Source organism: Saimiri boliviensis, chromosome 11, assembly GCF_048565385.1.
Source record: "Saimiri boliviensis isolate mSaiBol1 chromosome 11, mSaiBol1.pri, whole genome shotgun sequence".
Lineage (NCBI taxonomy): Eukaryota > Metazoa > Chordata > Mammalia > Primates > Cebidae > Saimiri > Saimiri boliviensis.
The window spans coordinates 83384712-83412125 of record NC_133459.1 but is presented as its reverse complement, the minus strand read 5'-3'; the positions used below and the strand labels follow the sequence as shown (position 1 = coordinate 83412125).

The 27414-nt window shown below is 34.0% G+C and overlaps 1 protein-coding gene across 2 annotated transcripts in view; it reads left to right on the top strand.

Moving 5' to 3' along the window:
• COL24A1 (collagen type XXIV alpha 1 chain) overlaps positions 1-27414 on the top strand; it is a 400711-nt gene that overhangs the window by 232073 nt on the left and 141224 nt on the right. For both annotated transcript variants that reach the window (XM_074381116.1, XM_039473942.2), the window contains 8 exons: positions 55-108; positions 1448-1501; positions 2831-2884; positions 4223-4276; positions 14316-14369; positions 14663-14707; positions 14827-14871; positions 20735-20788. In XM_074381116.1, coding sequence (XP_074237217.1) covers positions 55-108; positions 1448-1501; positions 2831-2884; positions 4223-4276; positions 14316-14369; positions 14663-14707; positions 14827-14871; positions 20735-20788 — 414 coding nt within the window. The remainder of the gene's footprint in view (positions 1-54; positions 109-1447; positions 1502-2830; positions 2885-4222; positions 4277-14315; positions 14370-14662; positions 14708-14826; positions 14872-20734; positions 20789-27414) is intronic.

The window sequence follows — 27414 nt, the reverse complement described above, 5'->3', positions numbered from 1 at the left end:
TACAATAGCAATGCAATATGTGTGTATTTTCTGTTTGTTTGTTTTTTCTTAAAGGGACCTGTAGGCTTACCTGGAGAAGTTGGGATGACTGGAAGCATTGGTGAAAAGGTAATTTTTTTATTATTTTGTTTTATAGGAAGAATTCTAGGCTAAATTCAAAGAACAGACTTTCATATGATATTTTACATTAATTAGAAATCACATATAACTTTAGCACATTACTTATACTGACTTAAATATATTGAAATATAGCTAATAGCATGTATGATTCTAATTTTTAAAGGACAGAGTACCCTTTTGATTATAAAGATATGATCTGAAGAGAAAAGATGAAACAGTCTAGATTTCTAACTAGAAAATGTCTAAATCAACTTCATGAGAGCAAGCCTCCTGTGAGAGGCTTGAGAGAAAGCAGTTTTGAAAGAGAAGAATAAGTTACCATTTACCTTTCTCTCTCCCCATCTTGTGCTTGTTCCTATTCCCATTCTTACATTTTCTTGGACTAAAATATCATCTCTCTTCTTCCTTCTGTTTTTTCAAAACCAAACTGTTGGAATCATCTGAATTTCCATCCCCTCTATGAAGTTCACAGACTCCTCTCATTCTTCCTAATTTTTTCACTTTGGGACTTAGAATAAGGATCACGTAGTCTAAAATTTACTTTCCCTCTGGTTGTTTCATCTCTGTTAATATCATGTCTGCAGTTACTGAGGGTAGAATTTAAGTTTTTCAAATATCCCTTCTAACTCTCATGTACTACATTCTTAATTACTTAAGTACTACATACTTAGTATACACTTACGGATTTTTTTTACTAACAATGTAACAAAATATGATTGCAGTTAAAAATGTTTAGCTTTATAAACGTTTTCACTCATTCAGTTATTTCTGTGCTGAGTTAAATCTTCTAAAATTTTGATACTCTTGAAAATTTTAATGTGAATCAGTTTAGTCTTTTTAAGCTGCTATGACAGATTTGATTATCATGACCTTCCAGAATTATTTCTTATGGCACTTAATTATGGTAGGCAGACTATAAAATTTTTTAATGGTTATCCAGATTTGTTAAATTTTAGTATGCTTTGATACTTTTACTATTCTCATATTTTTATACCTCATCAAATAGTAAGCATTTCTTACAAAACTTTAATGTATGATATGTGCTCACTTTTAAGTCTTATTTATCCGTAATTTCTGTATTCTTCATTTTAATATGGCCTTTAATATTTTTCTTCTGAAAAAAGTCTTGATAATTTTATTTTATTAAAAGTCTAACAATTTTAAGATAAAAAGTACTACATTTGTAAATTTAAAAGTTATTGAAAATAAGAAAGAGGTATGCATATAAGATATGATTCTGATTGACAGTTTTTCATTCTAGGCTTAGCTCAGTCATGACTAATTAATATGCCTCTATGTTACTCTTTTTTCTTTGTTCACTTAAAAGGGAGAACGTGGAAGTCCAGGCCCACTAGGTCCCCAGGGGGAAAAGGGTGTTATGGTAAGAGCTCAGTGATTTGAAAAATATGTGTCCAAAGAACTTAATAAAAGTAAGGCATTCCAGAGAGGGAATTGCCTGGGCTGGAATTTAACTGAGTGAAAAATGCTAAATTTCCCATAGAATTTTATTTTTAAATGAGTTATCTCCCAGAATGCTACGTGATACTAAGGTACTAAAAAGCATGTAAATGAGATGGCTTAGTCAAATGATTCTTGTTTTAGGAGAGGAATTTAATCACCACAATTTGCTAAAATGAATGAAGAAGAAAATTCAATTAGAATTCTACATCTCTGGTTTCTCTTCAGATTATATAAATCTTCCACCTTTTTCTATTAGAATTCTACTTAATTTTCTACAGCTTATAGTTGATATGACACATACCATCATTGCCATTCTTCATGAGTTTGTGGTCATGATGTAGTTTTTTGACATATGAGAGCTCAGAATCCAGAATTATTCTTATTCTTTTATATTTTTAATATAGGAAATTGCTGAAAAATGTTATATCTGGGTTGCATTTTTTTAACTTACTAAATAGTTTCTAAGTATGGCAGGAACTAGAGTGAATGACTATTATCAATGAAAGGATCTTCCATACAGAAAATACCATGCAATGGATCTGGTAGCACATAGTACTATCCACAGATTGATTTTAACTAAGTTATTGTTCAGTTTTAAGTTCTATATTATGAGAAAAGTCCTGTAAGTGTTTTGGTTTTGCTTTTTGTTTTGTTTTGTTTTGTTGTTTTTAGCTATTTCCAATTGCTGTCAGCTAGGAAATTTAGCATGCCTATAAGACTAATTAACTTCAAGAATCATGACCTCCTAAGGCATTTTCTGAATCAGTGTTAGTACCATAAAGTGTGTGATCCTTCTCAAGTTTGAAATGCTAGAGCGTTTGTCCACATTTACATTCCTTTATTAGAGAGCTCCTAGACCTCTCTGAAAAGGACATGATTTCATAACCTATATAACATAATATATATCCTTGGATAAGATAACATAATCTTCAGAAAAATGAAATGAATATTCCCTTATCAATAGGCTGTAGTATGTGATTTGGCTAGCAATTTTCTTGTCTAGGCAAAAACCTTCTAATAAATGGAATACAGTTTCTATGTAAATAAAACTATATAAAAAATGTATATTTTTATCTCTATGATCTCTCTGCAGGACATTTCCCATAGCCTTTCATATCTTGGTTAGAAAAGAAACGTTGTGTCAAATTATCGCTTTTTACTATTGTTTATAATTTACTGGTTTATCTTCAATGAATATAATTTAAAGTAATGAATATTTTATGTCTTTTATATTTTACTTAAATTATAGGGATACCCAGGTCCTCCTGGGGTTCCAGGACCTATCGGTCCATTGGGATTACCTGTAAGTACAGGAAAGACTTTATGATTCCTTCTAGAATGTTTATGTTAATTTAAACTCATCACTTGTCATGTTGTATTGTTGGTTTTTATGCAAAGTATGTCATCTGTAAACTAGTGGAGACTGCTTCTTTCCCTACTATATAAAACACTCTTGAATAAGTCATGATATCTTGAACTTCCTCACCTCTACTTGGTATATAACCAATTTCAGTTCTGCAACCTAAACAAAAAATGCTTTAAAGTTTCTTTTGAATAACCACATAGAAGGGAACAGGATTAGTAAGATTAGAAGTTAGACCAATTGGATAAATAAGTCATAAGTTTAAGTTCCAACGTATTTTCCTTAAAAATTTTTAAGTATGATCACACAACCAGATAAAATTCATAAAATATATATTTATTAGATGAAAATTAGAGTATTGAAAATATTCCATTTATTTGCAAATAGATAATGAAATATTCCCCTAAATTAATTTTGCTTATCAGAATCTGACAGCTGTTGTGAACTTATGAAAAAGATCAGTCATTAAGATACCCTGAGCAGAACTTTTCTTATCTGTGAGAACTTTTATTATTTGTGAAGCTTCTGTTTTAAAAATAAGCCCGATTTTCTAATATATTTGTAAATATGTTGTTGGGTTTTAAAATTAGGAAAACTAGTCTAAGGAAGAGTTACTGATCTCTTTAAAAAATAATAAATTTGAAAGCCTAGCGTTTACTTCATTTTTATCTACCTTAGGTTAATTTATAAATAAATTTTGTTTTCCAGTTGAGTCTTAAAGGCTATAGCTATAAAAATAATTCATTATAATTGACTTAATAATAAATAGCAACTTAATCTCCATTGCAGGCATTTTTATAGCATAGTAATTTGGAACATTTTGTGGCATTTTTTATGGTAACAAAAGAAACCTATTTTTATGTGATGGGATTATCATAAATGTCTAGGATAATATTAAAGAAATATTACCGTGATAGCCATTGCTTTTTTGATGGGCCAGGAAGATTAGACCGGTCTGACTAGCTGAATGGATATCTCCTTCCTCTATCACACCGTATGTGTTCCTTCTGAAAACAACTTGGTCAGTGCATATTAAAAGCTTCTCCATTCTTTTTTCAGGGTATAAACACCCAAATATTAAATTTGCCCAAATAGTAGAATATTTCAAAAGCAGGATATTGATAGAGGGCAGCATGATGAAAGCATATTTTTAAGGAAGACTGATCAATTTTAAGAATGTTTTAGGAGAATGATATATATTATATGAAAGATTATGGCTGTTGTTCTGATCGTATTCTTGTGACTTCTACAACTGATTTTTAAATTTGCAATATGTAGGGTCATGTGGGGGCAAGAGGACCACCTGGGAGTCAAGGTCCTAAAGGACAAAGAGTAAGTAATCTAAGGAAAAAAGTACATTAAGCCCCCCCAAATTACTTCAAAAATAGTGGTAAATGTGCAACAAAAATAGCATCATACCTGCTAGAGTTTTGCTTAGATCTTGTCGTTTTTTTGTATTTTCATTATATTCTATGAATATCATTATATTTTATATTTTCATTATATTAGCTGAATCCTACATTAATTGAAAGATGACTCATAATCATTTGTAGGTATAAAATCACACTTTTCCATTTTAACTTTTTACATATATCACTAACTCATACTTATTCCCAACCTCCGATTCCATTCTTTGAGAGAATGGTAAATGTGAAGATCTTTAAATGAATTATTTCTCTACAGAATTACATAGCAAGGAAAAATAATATCATGACAAAACAAAAGCAGTAAGAAATGGAACAGAGATACCCAAGATGAATAAGAACTTATTAATTGTAAATCAGAGTTATTATAATCATTGTCTAATAATTATGTATACAGAATTAAATAACATCTTCATCTCTTTAAGTTGTATCTTAAACATTAAATCCTTTTCAAAGAAATAAGAGCCACCATTTATTACATGTCTGTCATATGCCAGGCACTTTTTCACATATTATCTCAATACTCAAAACCAGGGAGAGATATTATATCTTTGATATTATAGTTGAGGTAACCAGGGCTCCCAAAGTTTAAGTATATGGCCTCTGTAGACACACAGAGAAATGACACAACCAGTATTCAAGCTTTAGTGTGTCTGACTCCAAAGCCCATGCTATTCAATACCACATGGAATATCAGGGAGTATTTTTTAAGTTAATTTGGGTATGTGGGCTTTGAGGACTTTGTGTTATACCTTGACCTTACCTTGATTTAAATTTTAAAACATATGAAGAAAATATTTTAAAATTCTAAAAACATCCTTTACCTAACAATGGTTAAAAATAAAAAAAAAAAATAAAAATAAAAACTGCAGTTTTCCTGTTGGCAAATGGAAGAAGGGTGTTAATGAATTCCCAGTTTGAAGTAACGACTTTAAAGTTATGTCCTGTGTTTTGGTGAAGCTTGAAGAAAGAGAGCAGATTTGCCTTTATTATTGTTTCTTTTTTGAAAAACGATTTTCCTTCCTGCATTACAGATTTATAGTCTGTGGTCATATCTATCATATATTAGCTCGAATGAGATTTAAAATAAAATAAAAAATGATAGATGATTTGTACTCAAACTGCCATTTAGTGATTAGTACCCTGCCAGCGTTCAGTATTTAGTTAGGTCAAATATGTTTATTCGACTTCATATTAGTCGTAGTGAGAAAGCTCAACCAATTTGTGACGAATGAAAAAAAGAAGAAATACTTATTTGTCCCTTTTGTTAATTAAGTAATTTGGGTCTTTAGTCAGAAGCTGTGTGTCTAATCACAGCCTTTTCCTAAACTCCTTTGTGCTGTCTCATTAGGTCACATGGAAAGTTCGTTTGTTCTCATTTTCTAAGTTCACCATGATCCTATTACTGTTTCCTGATTTGTCACTTTGTCATCAATTCCTACCTCCCCAAGGATCTATTTTTCTCACGTACTTCAAATACGTTTTACTGATTCTCTCCCCAAATGGCTCCTCGTCACTTTTAAACAGGAAAGCTTTGTTTAGAAATAAGGGCTTTTCTGCCACTGCACTCTAGCCTGGGCAACAGAGTGAGACTCTGTCTTAAAAAATACATAAAAATAAAAATAGAACTAGGACTTTTTTCTTCTTACAAGCTTTCTTTACTGGAAGACTATTTTATGTAAACAGTGAACATTGGGCATACATAAAAGGACTGAAGACCAGAATATTTCAGAATATTTGAGAAAGAAAATAGTATTGGGGAGTTCCCTTGTAGTAGCCACTGAGATATTCCTATTTTTACTCTTTTGTCTCTTCAATCCATTCCCCACTAGGGCTGTAATCCCAATTCTCTAGACCCATTCTTCCCTATGTTTTTCACTCACAAAAAAATGAGAATATTGATCCAGCCTACTAAGATAAATGAAAAGGGTACCTAATTGAGGATTCCTGTGTCTGGCCTTTCCTTGCTACCCCAGAGGTTGAGGAAGGTACTATTTTCAGCACACCTGTAATCTCTTTGTGGCAAATATGTGTCACAGTATGTTGGAGGGAAGCTCTGCCCTAAGTACATTTGCACTGAGGCCACACAGAGAATTTTCATTATGGAACTAGTACTTATACTCTCTTACTGTTCTTTCTGTGATTTCTGCTGTTAACGTGTGGCCCCCATGGTGATCGTGAGTGGTAGGACTGCTCCCAGGAGCCTGTTTTTACTTGGTGCTCTCCTGCTCATCCATCCACCATACAGCTATCTAACATTTACTGATTCCCTGTAATTTGTCAAACACTATTAGTTGAGAAACATGGCATAAAATTTACAGTATTATTATTAATCCTACATACTCTAAGCTTTGTTTCTCCCTGCATATTTAGCTGAAGAATAATTAAACAAAATGAAGTATATACCAAAGCTAATTAATATAATACGCAAAATCATGTCCCTTAAGTAGACAATATAAGCTAGCAGATTCTCTAATACAGTACCAGAAATACAATGGTTGAGCCTGTTGGTCACTAGAAATCAGCACAACATCAGCTGCACATTGAACGCTTCAGAGGTAGGCAACTGATTCCTTGGTATTACTCCATTACATGCCTCTGTGTCCAGCTGCCCACACAGGAAGATGACATAGAGCAAAGTTAACCTCACCTTTTTCTTGACCATGAATAGGCAATGATCTTGAGACACGTTTAAGTTTACACTGTTTCTCTAGAGGGGCAGTATAGAGGCGTACAACTTAGTATTTTTATTCAGACTATCTGCTTAAGATTTAAATAGGAGGGAAAAATTAAAATAACTATATTAGAAATATATAACGTTTTAAGGTTTTTTATGGAGGAAGTAAAATTGATCTCCCTATAGAAATTCAGACATTTGTCCCTTTCAAGGCAATGCTTACCACATAGGGAGAAGCAGTCCTCAGTGTTGTATTTAGATTCAAAGCTAGGTTCACTACCTGAAGCACTCCAAATGATAAGGCAGAGCTTCCTCTGTGGTTCCTTCTCCTGAAATAGTTTATAACAAGAATAGAATCAAAAGGTTTTTTTCTTCAAATTACTGATAATGTTAGTTTTTGTTTAATAGAATGTTTTGTTTCAGCTGTGTAAATCAAGAGCCAGAAAAGACTGCTAGGCCTAATAAGTTAGGTACGTGAGTGATTTGAAATTAATAAAGGGATCAAGCCAAGACACATAATGGTTGGAAGAAAATATAAATATACTGAGTTCAAGTTACAGAGACATTTGTTTATGAACAAGAGCTGTTTTCTTCATTCATAGATGCCTAGCCTATCAAACTTAATTATAGGACTTATAAAGATGGACTTGGAGTTCTCGTAAAAGTCTTCCTAAACAAAAGAGTGTGCAGTTTATGTTAACGTCTTAGTTAATCATACTTTTTTAAATGTTAACATTTATGTGAAGTAGTGATTCTATACACTGATCATTCATGAATTTAGTTATTGCCTATAATTCAAATAGAATTTATTTTGTAAAACATGCTTAGTTTATGTAGCTGAGCTATCAAATTTTTATTTCTGCTATGAGAACTTACTAATACAGCTCAGTGCAGCCAACTTTAATTTTCCTAAGAGGGTAAATATTAGATTTTCCCTTTAGCCAGTGTAGTTACTCCAAGAGACTATCCATGAGATATTTTTAAACAGTTATTTTAAAATGTTAACTATGCCAGATTTAGGTGTCTATTGTAATGCTATTTGCCTAACTTTCTTATAACCTGTCCTAAAGCTTATTTTTTCTTAGAAGTCAAAGCAGGCATATATACTAACCCATAAAATAACTTCTATCATCGATATCAGCATGAAACTTTATTTTATGATTTATTATTTTTATGATTTATTTTATGATTCTTTTATTTTTATTGATACATATTTGTACATATTGATGGGGTGAGTGTGATTATTGTTACATACATAGAATGAATAGTGAATAAGTCAGGGGTATTCTATTCATTACTTTTATCATTTATCATTTCTATATGTTAGGAATATTTCAAGTCCACTCTTCTGGTTATTTTGAAATACACAATAAATTATTGCTAACTATAGTCACCCTACTCTGTTATTGAACAAAGGAACTTATTTCTGTTTCATTGTGTGTTTATACCCACTAACATCCCTTTATCTCCCTCTCCCACCCATATACCCTTCCCAGCCTCTGGTATCTATCATCCTACTTTCTGCTTCCATGAGATAAACTTTTTTAACTCCCGTATATGAGTGTGTAGGGCAGCCAGAGATCACCTCCAGCCACCATTTTAGCCCTCAGTGGGCTCTTCAGCGGGATCTGGAAACCAGATTCACACCGGCAGATTAACAAGAGACAAGTATACAAATTATATTTGTTTTGTGTGTATATGGGAATCTTCACAAGAGAGTGAAGTCTGAAGTGGCCAAAACAAGATGCTTTTTTATACTTCTTAGACAAAGAGTGATAAATTTGAGAAAAAAATGACAGGACAAAGAAAATCTGGCTAGAATGGTGAAAGTTTCCAGGGAAATCACTAGGAGATATATTGTGGGGTTTGGGGGAGCATGTAAAACAGGTGGAAGGTAAGAGTTATTAAGTATGTGTATTCAGGTCCATTGCAGACTTCAATTCTAAGTCTCTAGTGATAAGGGTTATTTACTGGTATGGAGAAGGTACCCCTCCCAGAGGAATTTTTATTGCTTGCTGCATGCAGGAAGAGACAGATCAACTTGCCCTTTTGGAAACAATTTCTCCCGTATTTTCATGACATACTTTGGGATGGCATGTCCTTCACTCCTTCAAGTGAGAACATGAAGTATCTGTCTTTCTGTGCCTGGGTTATTTCACTTAACATAATGACCTCCAGTTCCATCCATGTTCCTACAAATTAGCAAATGTCCCTTTGATATCTGATTTATTTTCCTTTGGATAAATACCCAATAGTGGGATTGCTGGATTGTATGGTAGTTCTATTTTTTTTTTTTTTTTTTTTTTTGAAACAGTCTCACCCTGTTGCCCAGGCTGGAATGCTGTGGCAGGATCTCGGCTCACTGCAACCTGCTCCTCCCAGATTCAAGCAATTTTCCTATCTCAGCCTCCTGAGTAGCTGGGATTACAGGCATCGGCCACCATGCATAGCTAATTTTTAATAGAGACGGGGTTTCACCATCTTGGCCAGGCTGTTCTCAAACTCCTAACCTCAGGTGATCCACCCGCCTTGGCCTTCCAAAGTGCTGGGATTACAGGGATGAGCCACCACACCCAGCCTTTATTTTTAGGTTTATGAGAAATCTGCATACCCTTTTTCGATAGTGGCTTTGCTAATTCACATTCTCACCACCAGTATATAAGAGTCCCCTTTGCTCTGTAGCGTGGCCAGCATCTGTTGTTTCTTGTCTTTTTACTAATAGCCATTCTTACAGTGGTGAGATGATATCTCATTGTGGTTTTGATTTTCATTTTCCTGATAATTGGTGATGTTGAGCATTTTTTCATATATCTGTTGGCCATTGGTTTGTCTCTTAAGGAATGTCTGCTCATGTCCTTTGCCCACTTTTTAATAGAATTATTTTTTTAACTACTAAGTTGTTTGAGTTCCTTGTGCATTCTGGATATTAGTCCCTTGTCAGATGAATAGTTTGCAGATATGTTCTCTCATTCAACAGGTTGTCTCTTCACACTGTTGATTGTTTCTTATGCTGTATGGAAACTTTTCAGTTCATTATTAGTACCATTTGTCTATTTTCAGTTTTGTTTCCTGTGCTTTTGACGTTTTATCCCAAAAATCATTGCCTAGACCAATGTCATGGAGCTTTCCCCCTATGTCTTATTCTAAAAGTTTTATAGTTTTGAGTGTTCATATTTAAGTCTGATCCATTTTGAGTTGATTTTTACATATGGTGAGAAATAAGAATTTAGTTCTTCTATATCTGGATATACAGTTTTTCTAACAGTATTTATTGAAGAGATCATCCTTTCTCGATTGTATATTCTTGACACCTTTGTCAAAAATCAGCTGGCTGTAAATGTGTAGATTTATTTCTGGGCTCTCTTTTTTGTTCTGTTAGTCTGTGTGCCTGTTTTTTACTAGTACTGTGCTGTTTTGGTAACTATAGTTTTGTAGTATATTTTATTTTATTTTATTTTATCTTTTAAAGATGGGGTCTCACTCTGTCACCCAGGCTGGAGTGCAGTAATGTAATTATAGTTCATTGCTGCCTTAAGTTCCTGAGCTCACAGGAGTCTACTGCCTTAACCTCCCAAGTAGCTGGTTCTGCAGGCATGTGCCACCATGCCTAGCTATATTATAAATATTCTGTAAAGACAGGGTCTTGCCATCTTATCCAGACTGATCTTGAACTCCTGGGCTCAAGTGATCCTCCCTCCTCGGCCTCCCAAAATGTTAGGATACAGATATGATCCACCACACCCAGCCCAGTAGTATACTTTAAAGTCAGGTAGTATGGTTCTTCTAGCTTTATTCTTTTTGCTTCAGATTACTTTGGCTATTTGGGCTCTTTCTTGTGTTCCATGTGAATCTTAGGATTATTTTTTCTGTCTCTGCGAACTCCTTATCTTCCACCACTCCTTCCTCTCCACTCCAAACAAACCTACATTTCTAATTTGTTTTCTATTGATGCTGTTATCTTCTACCAATTACTCAGTAATAAAATATCAAAGAAAGACATACAAATTCCAGGTTGTAAAGGAGTTTTAAGGGCCCAATTAATTACTAGTGGACACATTTTCAGTTTAGACCTTACTTGTTTTTTATAGTATTTTAGAATGTTGGCCACTCATTCCTTTTTACATTCTTTCAGCCTTCTTCTTTTGTTACTCAAAAATATTTAGCTGGGTTTCTTTTGAAGCAAAAAGAGAAGAATTAGGCATTGAAGGTGCTAGAGAAAAAGAATCAATAAAGACTGCTTAAATTTCAAGGTGAGGGTTGAGGGTGATTATTAGAGCAAAGTCCTGAGGGACCTTCATGCTTAAAACTTGAATCGTCCTAGCCAGGTTTTGTGGCTCACACCTGTAATCCCAGCAGTTTGGGAGGCTGAGGTGAGCAGATCACGAGGTCAGGAGTTTGACACCAGCCTGGTCTATATGGTGAAACCCCATCTCTACTAAAAATACAAAAATTAGCTGTGTGTGATGGTGCATGCCTGTAATCCCAGTTACTTGGGAGGCTGAGGCAGGAGAATTGCTTGAACCTGGGAGTTGGAGGTTGCAGTCAGCCAAGATCACACCATTGTAGTCCAGACTGGGCAACAAGAGCGAAACTGTCTCAGGAAAAAAAAAAAAAAAAAAACTTGAATCATCCTTTGAACATTGTTCTTTTTGCAGTTTTAGTTACTCAGTTATTGAAATTCTAAGCATGCCCTCTCATCATAACTTTGTTCTTGCTGTTTTTTCTGCTATAGTGATCTTCCCCAAATTATTCACTTAGCTTACAATCTTACCTCTTTTAGGTGTCTATCCACATGTCACTTTAGAGAGACTTTTTGGGCCGCCATATCTAAAATAGTCCTCCTCACATTGGATACCTTCTAGTCCCTTATTTTTCTTCATTATACTTAACTACATATTTTTATTTTATAGCTTAGTTTTACATACTCATTTGCTGGTTTATGAATTCAGAGATTTGTCTGTTCTCCCTACCATGTCCTCTGGGCCTAAAACAATGCCTGTCTCGTAATAAGCACTCAGTATACATCTGCTGAATGAATAACACATGTTAAAATTACTGATTGGTCCAGGCGTGGTGGCTCAAGCATGTAATCACAGCACTTTGTGAGGCTGAGGTAGGCAGATCACCTGAGGTCAGAAGTTTGAGACCAGCCTTGCCAACATGGCAAAACCCCTTCTCTACTAAAAATACAAAAATTAGCCTGGTCTAGTGGCACGCAACTATAATCCCAGCTACTTGGGAGGATGAGGCAAGAGAATTGCTTGAATCTGAGAGTTGAAATTTGCAGTAAGCTGAGATCATGCCATTGCCCTTCAGCCTGCGGGCAAGAGTGAGACTTCATCTTAAAAAAAAAAAAAAAAAAAAAAAATTACTGATTAAATTAAGTCCATGCTCCGCAACTTGATCTTCAAGGTCTTGCACAATAAGATTGTAGTTCAGTTTTGCACTCTTTCATTGGAAAATAGAGCAGAAAGGAAGCTGGGGACAGATTATGGAGTACCTTGAATATAGACTTACAAATTGTAGGGCTGGAGCTATGGCTTTAACAGATCCTCATGAAGTGTGTGTTCTGTCCAAATCATGAATGTGCCTCAGAGGATCAAGGAATGCAGTTACCCTAAGAGTTCCCAAGAAGAGAGTCCTATTATAGTAAATATCTTTTAATAATGTAAAGCTAAACCAGAGCTTATCTCAGGTGGGATACAAGAGAAGATGCTGAAACCTAAAGGGCTCCTTCACATCTGCATGTTGTCCCTCAAGATTTGTATCACTGGAAATCTTTAGCATCAGTTTTCTGCCAAATGACTTAAATGTAAACTTCAGTCCTTTGCTTATTAATCCCAGTCTTTTTTTCCACTTATGTCTTACTATTTCTCTACATGTAATCAATAGCCTAACCAACAAACTGCTTTTTTATTCTGAGTACCTTCTTTCATGCCTCTGTCTTTTTTTCTCATACTATCCCCCAATGTAGAGTTTCTTCTGTTTTGAATAAGTCTATGAGAGCTTGACCCTAGCTGCTAAAAATATCTTCATTCCCATTATAAATGTGAAGGTTGTCTTCCTGTTTGAATTCTTGTTTTGGTCCTTGGATGTCTTATTTTTATATATATTATTGGGATTTGTATATTTGTATACTTTACCTTTTCATTCTATAAGCATCATAATAGAGAAACTTTCTCTCAATTAAAAATCACCATAACACTTAATATAATTCCTTTTCCACAGGTATTCAGGTAGAAGCTGTAGAATTGAATCAAGTCCCTTTAAAAGGACTTTAAGACCTTCCAAAGAAAGTTATAATTTAACGGAAGACTATTCTGCCATTTTATTAGAGAATGACTTTTGCAATGGTTTTTTTGCAGCTAATTATTGGATGAACACTGAGAAGTTTTAAATTTACACGAATATTTTCAGTAGTATTTTTCTATGTCTTTTCTGTGCCCCTGCCATCTCCCAGTAACTACTGGCAAGCAGTTGCATAGCAGGTACAATGCAGTCAACACTCATTTTCTTCCATTTTTTTCTTTTTTTTCATTCCAGCTAAACTTTCTTTTTCTTCAATTTTTATTTTTACGTTCAAGGGACACATGTGCAGGATGTGCAGGTCTGTTACACGGGTAGACATGTGACATGATGGTTTGCTGCACAAATCATCCCATCACCTTAGTATTAAGCCCAGGATCCATTAGCTATTCTTCTTGATGCTCTCCCTCTCCCCAGGCGCAGTGTGTGTTGTTCTCACCATGTGTCCATGTGTTCTCAACATTCAGCTCCCACTTATAAGTGAGAAAATGCAGTGTTGGTTTTCTGTTCCTGCATTAGTATCATTTTCTAATAATGTGAAGAGAAGAGCACCATTTAAAAATATTAAACTTAAGGAGACTGTTTAGAGAAACAAATCCAGGAACGTTTAAGTCAGAGTTGGTTAAGAATAAATTCTGGCTGGCTGCTGAGTAAATTATAAAGTGAACAAAATACTCAAATAACACACCTATATTATAACCACCTCAACTACTGAGTTAGCTATTTTTGTTCTCATTTGACTTACTATTTGTCATTAAATCTTAAAAACATGGGCTGGTCTCCCATGCAGACAGATTGAGCCATACGCCCAGCTGTATTATTTTCTGTAGTCAGGGCATAAAAACAAGCAGAAGGAGTTATCAGCTGAAGAAGGGCATAGTGCCTTCATCTGTAAGGACACACAACAGTTTAAAAGAAAAAGAACATTTCAAATTAACAACAGGATATTTTTTTTCACCTCTAGGGACCAAGAGGACCAGATGGTCTCTTAGGAGAGCAAGGTATACAGGGTGCCAAGGTAATCATTGATTTTTCTCATTTCGTATGCAGTTAAATTTTATTGAGCCCGTATGTCCTACTGGTCTAAAAATGTTGTATTTTCTTATAAAAGTATAGGTCTAAATTTTCTCTTTGCCTAAGTGTGAAAGACATTAATTTTTAGTACACACAGAGAGATGTTTTCTTTTCAGTGTTAAACTATACACTGCTATCTTTTTTGTATGTTAGTGTATGCATCTTTTTTGTATGTGAGCACATGTAAGAACATAATTCACATTCTTACTAACTCACCTGGCTTCAATATTTTGTTAGGGTGAAAAAGGAGTTCAAGGAAAAAGAGGGCCTCATGGTCTTACTGTAAGTAATCAGACATTTCACACTAAAGATGAACATTTTAAGTCTTTTTTTGTTTTTCTTACTATGACTAATATTTTCGGAGGGGACTACTTGACTCAAGCATTTTCTTTCTTGTGTAGGGTAAGACTGGAAACCCTGGAGAAAGAGGAGTTCAAGGGAAACCCGTAAGTAATAAAAAAAAAAAAAAAAAAAACCCCGGCTATGAACAATTTTTATCTACTATTTTTGGGGGAGAGGGGCTGCTCAAACAATGTTTGGGGGAATTTTTTACAAATAAAAATTATATATATTTGTAGTATACAATGTGATATTTTGATATATGTATAAGTTATGAACTGATTACCTCTATCTGCTTTATTCTCTGATACAACTATTATATAGTACTCAGTATATTGGACTGAAAGAATATAAGTTCTTGTACTCCTTTAACCATTGGGTCTTTATTTTATTTGAGCAAGTTGCTTACCTATTCTGGGCCTGCTTTGTACCTATCCACACTGGTGGTTATAACTGTTACTTTTACTCTAGTTACGATAAATTAGTTTTACTGTCAAACCCATTTCAAAATAAAATGGTGTGACATACAAATAATGAGGCATTAATAAAGCTAACATAATAAGAAACTTTTTTCAGGCTTCTTGCCTACTTTTCTTTTAACTCAACTTGGATTCTTTTTAGACTTTTGGAGTGTAGAGCTGTGGGTGTCATTATACCTTCCCATGGCATTGCTTAAGAGTTGTTAATATTTTATAACACTATTTTCCTACCGTTAAAAATCTTACCAGGATTATACACTTTTTCCCTGAGAGGCAATAAGTTCTGTGGTTATCATCACTAAGTAAGAGGGAAAAAATGTTAAATAAAGATTTACACATACATGCTTACTTACACATAGACACATTTTAAGCTTAAGTGTATGGGTATTTTTACTTTCATTCAGAATTTTGATTTTTAATGATGACATTTTGATTTGTTATATACACATATATGTGTAATATAAAGTTATAAAAATAGATAATAATATAAATAGATTGCAGCTCAGGAGACAGAAAAGGATAGAATAAAAATGTTTTAGCTGCTATAGTGTTAATAATGGTCTATGTAGTAAATGTCACTGCATTTGCTTGTTCCTTTTGGAAATCCGCTGCCCCCTGCCGGCAGTTTCCAGTAATAGCATTGTATTTAACAGTGGTCCAACCTAAAATACCAGAGGCCTAAGACAGAAAATAAATGACTATGTCTGGGAAAGAACTTGTGCGTGGCATTGTATTATTGATTAACGTTATCCTCAAAGAATATTACTTGAGTTTTAATATTCATCATCTGAGTTTCTATTATATCCATGTAAATAACGTTTGTATAGTTTATGACTACTTTACTGTATACAGTGCTGATAGATTGCAGTGAGTGCAAAGTTTGGCGTTCAGTTTCATTCCTCTCATTTAAAAAAAATAAGGCCTAGAGAAATAAAATTACTTACTCATTTTGTACATTGTTGACCTTCCCTAGAATTTTACCTTCGTTTTCAGCCCATCAAAGTATGCTTGTATAAATGTGATACTTCAAGTTTGACTTTCTCAATTAAATCAAAGATACTAGAATCATTTTGTAACCTTACCCAGTGGCAAACATGTCTCATAGACTACTGGAAGAATTAACTTACCTTAATGCATGGCATGGTTGACATTAAATATGAGTTTATAATACTTACTGAGGTTTACTTAGCTCTATACCTACATTGTTTCCTTCTCCTTGATTGAATTGAGATCTCGGGGAAGCTGGGAACACTCAACTGAAAAAGGTCAAACAGACCCCAAAGAGTTATTTGATCTTTCAGCACAGTCTTAGTGTCTCTATGTACTATAGTCATTTATGTACTATTAACACCAGGAAGTGCTGTATAATAGAAAGATAAATTTGAATGCAGATTGACCTTTGGTCTCGTGTATACTCCTAAAACCTGTGTAACATTGTTTAAATTGGTTAGGGCTGGGCATGGTGGCTCATGCCTGTAATCCCAGCACTTTGGGAGGTAGGGGCAGAAGGCTCTCTTGAGCCCAGGACTTCGAGGCCAGCCAGGGCAATGTAGTGAGACCCCCCCATCTCTAAAAATATATATTTTTTATCTGTAAAATGAATTTTTATAAGTGGTTGGGATAAGAGTTCTATTATCCCCTCCATCTCTAAATTATCATAATTTTAATCCAGGAATTAAATGAAAACTGGCAACAGACAGTGTTCTGGTAATTCAGATAACTAGTAAAAGTGTGTTTGTCTGTGGGCCAGCACTGTTTCCTGTATGGTACTTGCCTCCCATATCTCTGACTCAAAAGAAAATCAGGAAGAAAGACCACAATCCATTATGTAATTCAGGTGTTAAGGCCTGGATCACTATTTTAGGTTCTCTAAATAATATAAAAGCTATCATACATAACTCATACATTACTGAGTTTTTTATCTAGCTGTTTTATCAGTTTATGAGATAGAGGTATAAAAATTCTCTAACTATAATTTTTGTATTTCTCTATTTCTTCCTTTTATTCTTTCCCCTTTTGCTTTATGTATTTTTAAATTCTATTGTAAGTGTATTCACATTTATAATTATTATGTCCTCCTGATCAACTGATCCTCTTTTTATTAAAAAATATTCTTCTCTATTTATCTTCTGGTAATACTTTTTACTCCTAGTAGTAGTATTTGTTGTGAAATATCTGATATTAACACTAATATAAAGTTTCTGCAACCTTCTTATGCTTGCTACTTACATGGCATATCTTTTTCCTTAATTTCCTTTCAACCTATCCATGTCTTGGTATTTAAAGTGAATATCTTATAGTTGGACCTTGCATTTTATTCATTCTGGCAATTTCTGCCTTTTAATTTGAGCATTTGCTCAATTTCAATATAATGTCATTATTGATATGGTTAGATTTGGGTCTTCCATTTTATGATCTGTTTTACTTTGTGTCCTTTTTGTTGTTATTGTTCAGTGTCTTCTGTTGGCATTGAATAATTTTGATAATTCTATTTTAATCTGTTTATTGGCTTTTTAGCTGTATTTCTTCTCATTATTCTAAGTCAAGGGTCAGCAAACTTTTTCTGTGAAGTGCCACAAAATAAGTATTTTATGTAAATACTTAACACAGGTGTAAGAAACTTGCCAACAATATAGGTCCATTTACTAATACCTTTTTATGCTGTAATTGTTGGGTGTATTACATCTACATATAAACTACACATTGCAAAATTATAATTTTTGCTTTAATATAAATATAATATTTTTATAATATATGAAATACATACTTTAGAGATGTTTAATGGGGAAATAATGTTTATCATTTACCCACATATTTGCCATTTCCAATGCTGTTCATTCCTTTCTGAAGATTTGTGTTTCCAAACGGTGTCACTTTCCTGCAACCGATAGAAAATCCTTCATGTTTACTGTGATAAAGTCTACTAGTACATATTTCTCTTAGTTTTTGTTTATGAAATGTCTTTATTTCTCCTTTACTTTTGAAGTATAGTTTCACTGGATATAGGATTCTAGGTTGACAGATTCTCGTGGGTTTTTTTTTTTGTTTTTATTCAGCACTATAAAGATAACTTGCCATTTTCTTTTGGCCTCCAGTATTTCTGATAAGCAGTCCACTGTATGTATGTGTGTGTGTGTATATATATATATATATATATATATGTGTGATATTTTATATATATGATACTTTATATATATGATATTTATATATAAATAATATATATGTATATATAAATATCATTATTCCCTTGTATATAATGTCTCATTATATTGTATTGTACTCAATCATATTGGAAGCCATATATTGGTTTTGCCACTTACTAGCAGTCTTGACTTTGTACAGATTACTTCTCTGAGCTTCAGTTTCCCTATCTTTGATATGGGAAATCTTTCATAGTTATAATAAATGTATAACAAATGATATTTATTATGTTCCTAGCACAGGCTCTCAATAAATAACAACCAAAATAGTCATTATTATCCTCATTATCATAATTACTAAGTTGAGGTCATGGAGTAGGGAGTTCTAAAAACCTTAGAGATAATTTTTATTTTATTCCAGCTTGTACTTTTCCTCTTTATCCCCAATAAAAATAGATTCTGTTTAAATTATTTTGCAGCTTTGCAAAAGGGCTTTGGTGCACTATCAACAGCATTAAAAGTACATGGCAAACTTGATATTATTTGTAAACATAGTACAAAGAACATTGGGCAGACATTATTTAAAGTTCTGAAGTTTTCTGTATATATCAGTTGCTCTACTAGGCACAGAGAGATTCCTTATAATGATCCTATCTCTTAATTAAGGAGTCTGGAGTAAATAGGCAGCTTATCATTTACATGACTGAAACAGGGCCTGAGTCAGATGGGAGTCCATAATTATACATATTTCCCTTTCTCTAGCCAGAGAAACTAAACATAGCATTAATGATTAATGATTATAACTTAGAAGAATATCTTCTAATTTAATGTCATATTTTTTGAAGCATTTAGTTTTTAAGATAAAATTGTAATTGTGATTAGCTGTATAGTTATCAACTTTCCCAAGACCAATAATATAGAAGATGCAACTTACAAATGAGTCATCATGTTACGTATTGTCAGTAGTCTTCAGTGTCTTGCACACAGTAAATGCTCAATAAATCTGACTGAGCCCGGAGAACACTCAGAATTTGGTTTAGTGTTCTATCAACTTCGTATCTGAGACTCTTCTTTATGATACTACAAAGAATGTAAAGACAGAGAAAAAAGGAAGTTACAGATTCAGTATGGTTTTTTCCGGTTATCTAGGTTTTAAGACTCCTGTGCCTTGCCAGGGTTTAAGGGTATAAGTCATACTTATTAACACATCACAAGAACATCATTATTTTTGGAAAAAAAAACTTTATATTAACATTAAAACTGTAAAGAAATCCAGATTTAAAATAATTTTAGATAATTATTTGTCACAATATAGGAGTGAGGATTAAATAAAAATAGAGGTAGATATAAAGAACTCCTACAACTCAAGAGTTTTTGAAAAAACAACCTTATGAAAAAATGAGCAAAGGACTTGAATAGACATTTCTCTAAAGAAGATATACAAGTGGCCAGTAAGCACATGAAAAGATGTTCAACATCACTAGTCATTAGGGAAATGTAAATCAAACCGTGATGGGATACTGTTTCACAGACATTAGAATGCTGCTATAAAAAAAAGAAAGAAAGAAAATATTGTGGCCAAGGATGTGGAGGAATTGGAACACTTGTGAATTACTGCTACAGATATAAAATAGGGGGTCTGCTGTGGAAAACAGTTTCGTGATTTGTCAAGAATTTGAACAGAGAATTACCATGTGATCTATCAGTCCCACTTCTAGGTAAATACCTAAATAATTGAAAAAAGGGACGCATACAGACACTCGCATACCCATGGTCATAGCTACATTATTCACAATAGCCAAAAGTTGAAAGTAATTCATATTCTTTGATAAGTAAATAGATAAACAAAACGTGGGATATGCATACAATGGACTCAGCCTTAAAAAGTGGGAAGTTTTGACACATACTACAAAAGGCATGAACCTAAAGACATTATGCTAAGTGAAATAAGCCAGTCACAGAAAGGCAGATATTGTATGATCTCACTGATATGAGGTACTTAGGCTAATCGAATTCATAGAGACAGAAAATAGAATGGTAGTTGCCAGGGAATAGGAAAAAAGGGGTGATGGGGAATTAATGTTTAATTGGTACCAAGTTTCAGTTTGTGAAGATGAAAAAGTTCTGGTGATGGTTGTACAACATTGTGAATGTACTTAATACCACATAACTGTACATTTTAAAAGTGGTTAAAATAGTAAGTTTTATGTTATGTGTATTTTACCACAAAAAAAAAAAAAAAGAAAAGAAAAGTTGGATGGAAGTATCCATAAGGAAAGCTAAGGTAAGGAAACTGTCTAAAACATCTCCACGCACCACATTTCCTACAAGTTTTGCCTTTATTTGTCCAGGGTTTACAGGGATTGCCTGGAAGTACAGGTGACAGAGGACTTGCAGGAGAACCAGTAAGTTTATCTTTATACTTTTCTAATTGTGTATTTCTCATAATGTACATTTACCTTTATATTATTGCTCTGTTGTGCTGTAGCTGGTATGTTTTAGAAAGCAACATTTATCAAAGACACCACAGACTAATTACACAGAATGAAAAGTAATAGTTTTTTTGTGCCTATCTGGTTTCATATAGTCAAATATGGTACTATTTTTCTGGAGCTGTTAAGTCTGAGCATATTTCTGTTTTCAACAAAGAAAATTCTGTTTTATTGAATTTCAGAAATTCTCTTTCTGAATGGCTTGCTGTTCTTATAATTATTACATTGCCACACACATACAATCACATTTGTGAGGCAATTTTTATAATTAGAAGACCATACAGAGAGAAGCCAAATTCTACATCTGATGGGCCAAAATGTGCAAACATGACAGAAATGCTGTTACATCAACATTACAAAACCTTACATCAATATATAAATTTATGAAATGGTTATGAAACAGTTTCATAAATATGAGTCAATTATAGAGTTTCCATGGAAGGTAAGTTGTGACAAGGAAAGACCTTGTCACACCTACTTTCTTACAATTTATTCTTTATTGCCAATGAAGTCATTCTTCTGGTTAATGGTGTTAGATGTAATGTGCTATAATGTGCTTCTAAGATATACAATACAATATAGTCTTTCAAACCATTTCATTTATTTTATCATCAGTTCACACAAAGGTTTACAGGTGGCCTTTGTATAATTCATTTAGTTTGTAGCAAATGGATAATTCTAACAGTTAAAGAGCTATTTTTACCATAGGTTTTTCTTCATTTTTATACTTAACTTATGATATAAGCTCTCAAAACAGTAAGTAAAGATTTGACAGTACATGTAGTTCTTTCCAAATAAAGAATCTTAGATATGTTGTTGATTTTTTTTAAGCTAAATCCTTCTTGGTTTTCTCTCCACTATGTATGTCTTAACCTGCCATTCCAATTCTGATATTTATCTGACCTAAAATTATGCAACTCTCTTTAGCATCATTTATTTAAGTATATTCTCTAAAAAGTCTGTAACTTGCTTGAAATAAGAGACAATTTCTTATATCTTTGTAATCCACTTTCCTGGTATAATGTCTGATATATATACATTATATCTAATATACATTATATATAATATACATTATATCTATATAATATATACTATATATTATATAAACACATATATATGTTATACACATTATGTATATACATTATATATGTTATATACATATATATAATGTGTATAACATTATATAAGTATATATATATATATATATATATATATATATATATATCAGACATTATACCAGGAAAGTGGATTATACATATATATGTGTGTGTGTGTATGTGTGTGTGTATATATATGTACATATACATTTTAATCACATCTTGTACTTACAAATATATATATGTAAGTATACAAATATACAAATATATATACATATACATATATATATATATGTGTAAGTACAAGATGGGCATAGAAAGGAAGCAGGTGACAAAACACGCAGTTTTATGAGGGCTATTGTCAACAATTTTTATTTTTATCCTTAGAACAAAGAATGTTATTAAAAGGCTGGGGCTAGCTTTATTATCAGATTATTTAGTTTGTTATCTAATATCTATTTTGTAAACATCAGTCGAATCACAAATTGGAAGGAGCCAAGAATGGTTGGCTATTGTAATAATCCAGATGAGAAACAGCAGTACCTTTTTTACGATTAGAGAAAAGAAGTGGACAGAATGATTCAAAAGGAGATAAAATCAACAGGAAATAAAGATTCTGTATGTGACGTATAATTCTTAAATTTCTGGCTTATTGAAGAGTTGATGGTGCTATTCACTGAAACAGAAAAAAAAACACAGAAAAGTAGGTTTGAGAATGGAAGATTATAAAATCAGTTTAACTATGCTGAATTTGAAGTGTCTTTGAGAAACATGAAGTTGGCAGTTGGATTCAGAGCAGAGGAATGACTGAAGTTAGAAAACATTGGATTCATTGCTTATAGGAAGAGTATAGAAGACAGAAAAGAAAAAGATCTGAGGCTGAGGATTGAAGAACTACAACAGTTACAAAATACTGGCAGAAAAGGATGAAACTGCACAGGAAACTGAGAGAATAAGAGGAAAATCAGATAGGAGTTTCAGCCATAACCATAACCCATCTTAAAATCTTCATGACAATATTAGATCCCCTTAGAAATATGTAGGTATAAGGTAGGATAGGCAAACTACAGCCCTCAGTCCAGTTATGCTTCTGTAAATCAAGTTTTATTGAAACACAGCCATAACATTCCCTTATACTACAACAGCAAAGTTGAAAAGTTTTGACAGAGACCGCATGATCCACAAGGCTAAAATACTTACTGTCTGGCCCTTTGCGAAAGAAAAAAGTTTGCTGACCCCTGAGGTACATTTTAATCACGTATGTACAAAAAGAAAATGTCTAATCAATGCAAACCTGATAACAAACAATGTCCCTTGGTTTATGTTATGTACAACTTGCACAACTGTACCCAGTTGCCCTCAGTAAGAGGAGAATGGTGACATTTGTTTATTCTTTCTTTCTTTTATTATTTTCTTCATTTATTCTTCCATTTCAGAAAACAATTTGAAAAAAAAATCTCCTGAACTGAATACTGTTAATGTCTCTAAGTACTGAAAACTGCCTTTAAAGAAGTAATGAGGGGAGTGCTATACTCTAAAATCAATCCTTCATAAGCTTGCTTTGTAATATCCTGTCAATTTAAAAATATTATCTTCTAGCTACTATTTCTTAGATTCCAGAAGTCATTTCCACTTACCTCAAAAAATAGTTAGTAGGATTCTCATGCTAACTAAAAGTGTATAATAAAACTTCACTCACTTTCCCATTAGATACCTTTTAAAGGTAAACAAAGTGGCAACAGTCTTAGTGACAAAAGATAAGAGTAACCTATATCAGCATCTCAGTAGAATTTTGACAATAATAAAGTCAAAGAGAGCAGCCAAAATGGAGCTGAAGATAAATTTCACTGACAAATAATTGTAAAAATCTAAACAAAAAATTAAGTAAAATTTTATCAGAGATATAAAGAATTACCCACCTCAGTGAAGTAAAAGAAATATTACAATCAAGGAAAAGTTAGTTATTATTAAGAAATCTATGAATATATCACGGATATAATGAAAAATACAAAAATAATCTAAAATTCAACAACTATTTTTGATTCTTTAAAAATCATTGTATGAAGTTTTTAAGTTTAATTAGATCCCATTTATCTGTTTTGGCTTTTGTTGCTATTGCTTTTAGTGTTTTAGTCATGAAGTCCTTACCTATGCCTATACCTCTTGAAAGGTATTGCCTAGGTTTTCTTCTAGAGTTTTTATGGTGTTAGGTCTTATGTTTAAAACTTTAATCCATCTGGAAATAATTTTTGTATAAGGTGTAAGGAAGGGTCGCAGTTTCAGCTTTCTGCATATGGCTAGCCAGCTTTCCCAACACCATTTATTAAACAGGGAATCTTTTCCTTATTGCTTGTTTTTGTCTGGTTTCTCAAAGATCAGATTGTTGTAGAGGTGTGGTGTTACTTCCAAGGCCTCTGTTCTGTTCCATTGTTCTATATCTCTGTTTTGGTACCAGTACTATGCTGTTTTGATTACTGTAGCCTCATAGTATAGTTTGAAGTGAAAGGGCTAATATCCAGAATCTATAAAGAACGAAAACAGGTTTACAAGAAAAAAACAAACAACCCCATCAAAAAGTGGGTGAAGGATATGAACAGACGCTTCTTAAAAGAAGACATTTATGCAACCAACAAACATAGGAAAAATGCCCATCATCACTGGTCATTAGAGAAATGTAAATCAAAACCACATTGAGATACCATCTTACACCAAGGCTGGTGGGTCACATGATTAGAACGGCAATCATTAAAAAATCTGGAGACAACAGATACTGGAGAGGATGTGGAGAAATAGGAATGCTATTACACTGTTTTTAGGAGTGTAAATTAGTTCAACAATTGTGGAAGACACACGTAGTGATTCCTCAAGGATCTAGAAATAGAAATACCATTTGACCCAGTAATCCCATTACTGGGTATATATCCAAAGGATTATAAATCACTCTATTATAAGACACATGCACACGTATGTTCAGTGCAGCACTGTTTACAATAGCAAAGACTTGGAAACAACCCAGATACCCATCAATGAGAGACTGGAGAAAGAAAATGTGGCACATATACACCATGAAATACTATGCAGCCATAAAAACAGATGAGTTCATGTCCTTTGCAAGGACATGGATGAAGCTGGAAACCATCATTCTCAGCAAACTTGACACAAGAACAGAAAACCAAACACCATATGTTCTCACTCATAGGTGGAACAATAAGAACACATGGACACAGGGAGGGGAATATCACACACTGGGGCCTGTTGGAGGGTAGGGGGAATAGGGGAGGGATATCAGGGGGTAGGGGTATTGGGGAGGGATAACAGGAGAAATACCTAATGTAGGTGATATGGGGATGGATGCAGCAAACCACCAGGGTATGTGTATACTTATGTAGCAATCCCGCATAATCTGCACATGTACCCCAGAACTTAAAGTATAATATAAAAAAAAGTCATTGTATGGAGGATGAGTATGGTGGCTCATGTGTGTAATCCCAGCACTTTGGGAGGCCGAGGCAGATAGATCACTTGAAGTCATGAGTTCAAGACCAGCCTAGCCAATATAGTGAAACCCCACCTCTACTAAAAATACAAAAGAAAAACAAATAGCCAGGCGTGGTGGTGCACACCTGTAGTCCCAATTACTCAAGAGACTGAGGCAGGAGAATTGCTTGAACCTGGGAGGCAAAGGCTGCAGTGAGCTGAGACCACTGCACTCCAGCCTGGGTGTCAGAGCAAGACTCCATCTCAAAAAAGCAAAAAAAAAAATTATTGTGTGTGAAACACAATTTGACTTGTAGCTGAATCCAGTCTCTCCCCCGCCAAAGAAAAACTGAAAAAAATCATAGTGTGAAAGTTGTCAGAATCAAAATGGAGTCAATGATGTTAAGAAAATAGAAGAAAAACCTGACAAATAGAGCCAGAGGCCATAAAGAGAGAATTCTCATTCTTAGATGCCTGATAACACAAACTATCACAAAAAATTACAAAAACGCAACCTTGCGCAAAGGACATTTACACCTATATACAAAAAATACTTCTGAAAAGACTTCTGCCCAGTAACTGCCTGTCCAGCCTTGGACTGGTGTCACTATTGTTTTTCATATTTATATCCAAGGATAATCATTTCAAAAACAATTAAATAATCCTTCTGATTTTTCCTTTAAAAACCATTGGCTTCCTTTATCTCCCTGAATATGTACATAGCTTACTAGGGCATGCATATCCCCATTGCAATATTCTATTTTAAGATAACTACCTTATTTCTTTTAGAGAGTCTCTTTCTCTTTGTTATTTAGGTTAACAACAGTAAAGTGTTTTCTGGGCTGGGCCTGGTGGCTCACACCTGTAAACCCAGCACTTTGGGAGGCCATGACTGGTGGATCACATGAGGTCAGGAGTTTGAGACCAGCCAGGCCAACGTGGTGAAACTGGTCTCTACTAAAAAAAGAAATACAAAAATTAGCTTGGCGTAGTGGCTCACGCCTGTAATCCCACCTATTCAGGAGGCTGAGACAGGCAAATTACTTGAACCTGGAGGTTGAAGTAAGCAGAGATCGTGCCACTGCACTCCAGTCTGGGTGACACAATAAATAAGTAAATGATAAAATGAAGTGTTTTCTGGTCTGAAATGTATGGACTTGGAAGTCACCACTCCCATCCTCACTGCAAGAAAAAAGATGAACACACTGAAAATCAACAACTCTTCTTAAATCTATCAGAGAATTAAGGACACAAGACAAGCTACTGCCCCCATAATGGAGAGACAGACAGGTGAACACATAGCCCACATCTGGACAGTAGGGACACTTTAAACTGTAATTAGCAAGTTACTAGAGACTCAGTATAGACCAGCTGGAGTGTTAAAAAAAAACTCAGGGCCCAGTAATTGGGAGGCCCCTACATGTTCCTGAGTTTTTACTTCCTCCAGGAGCCCTAACAGGTTCTCACTTTAAAGACAGAAAAATACCTCCTGCTTCAAGCAGAGGGAGAGAGATAGTATGATTTTGAAACATATCTAGAATTCTCTGATCTCCTAACAGTGCTTGCCCTCCAGGGAAATTAGTAAATAAACTGGTGTTTTACCAAAGATCAACTGACCTTTGGGAAAGGAAAACCTAATTTCACCTCCCTCTAGCCTTCAGTTAAAGGAAAAGAAATATTCTGCTCCAGCCCTCTCTGACCTTTGACATGGGAGAAGGGAAATATCTAACTCAGACTCTCTAGAAGACTGAGACCAAATCATAGAACTGTAGAATGCTCCTCCTACACTCATAACTTACAATCACATCAGTGGGGCTCCCCTGCACTAACAGATTATAGCTAAAGGAACTGTGCTACCAGCCCATTTAAAGAGTCCCTCAAAAGGTTAAAGAAAACAGGGGAGTCAAAAACAATAACATTAGAGGACATTTTAGCCTCAAACACCGCAACTACAACAACCATTAA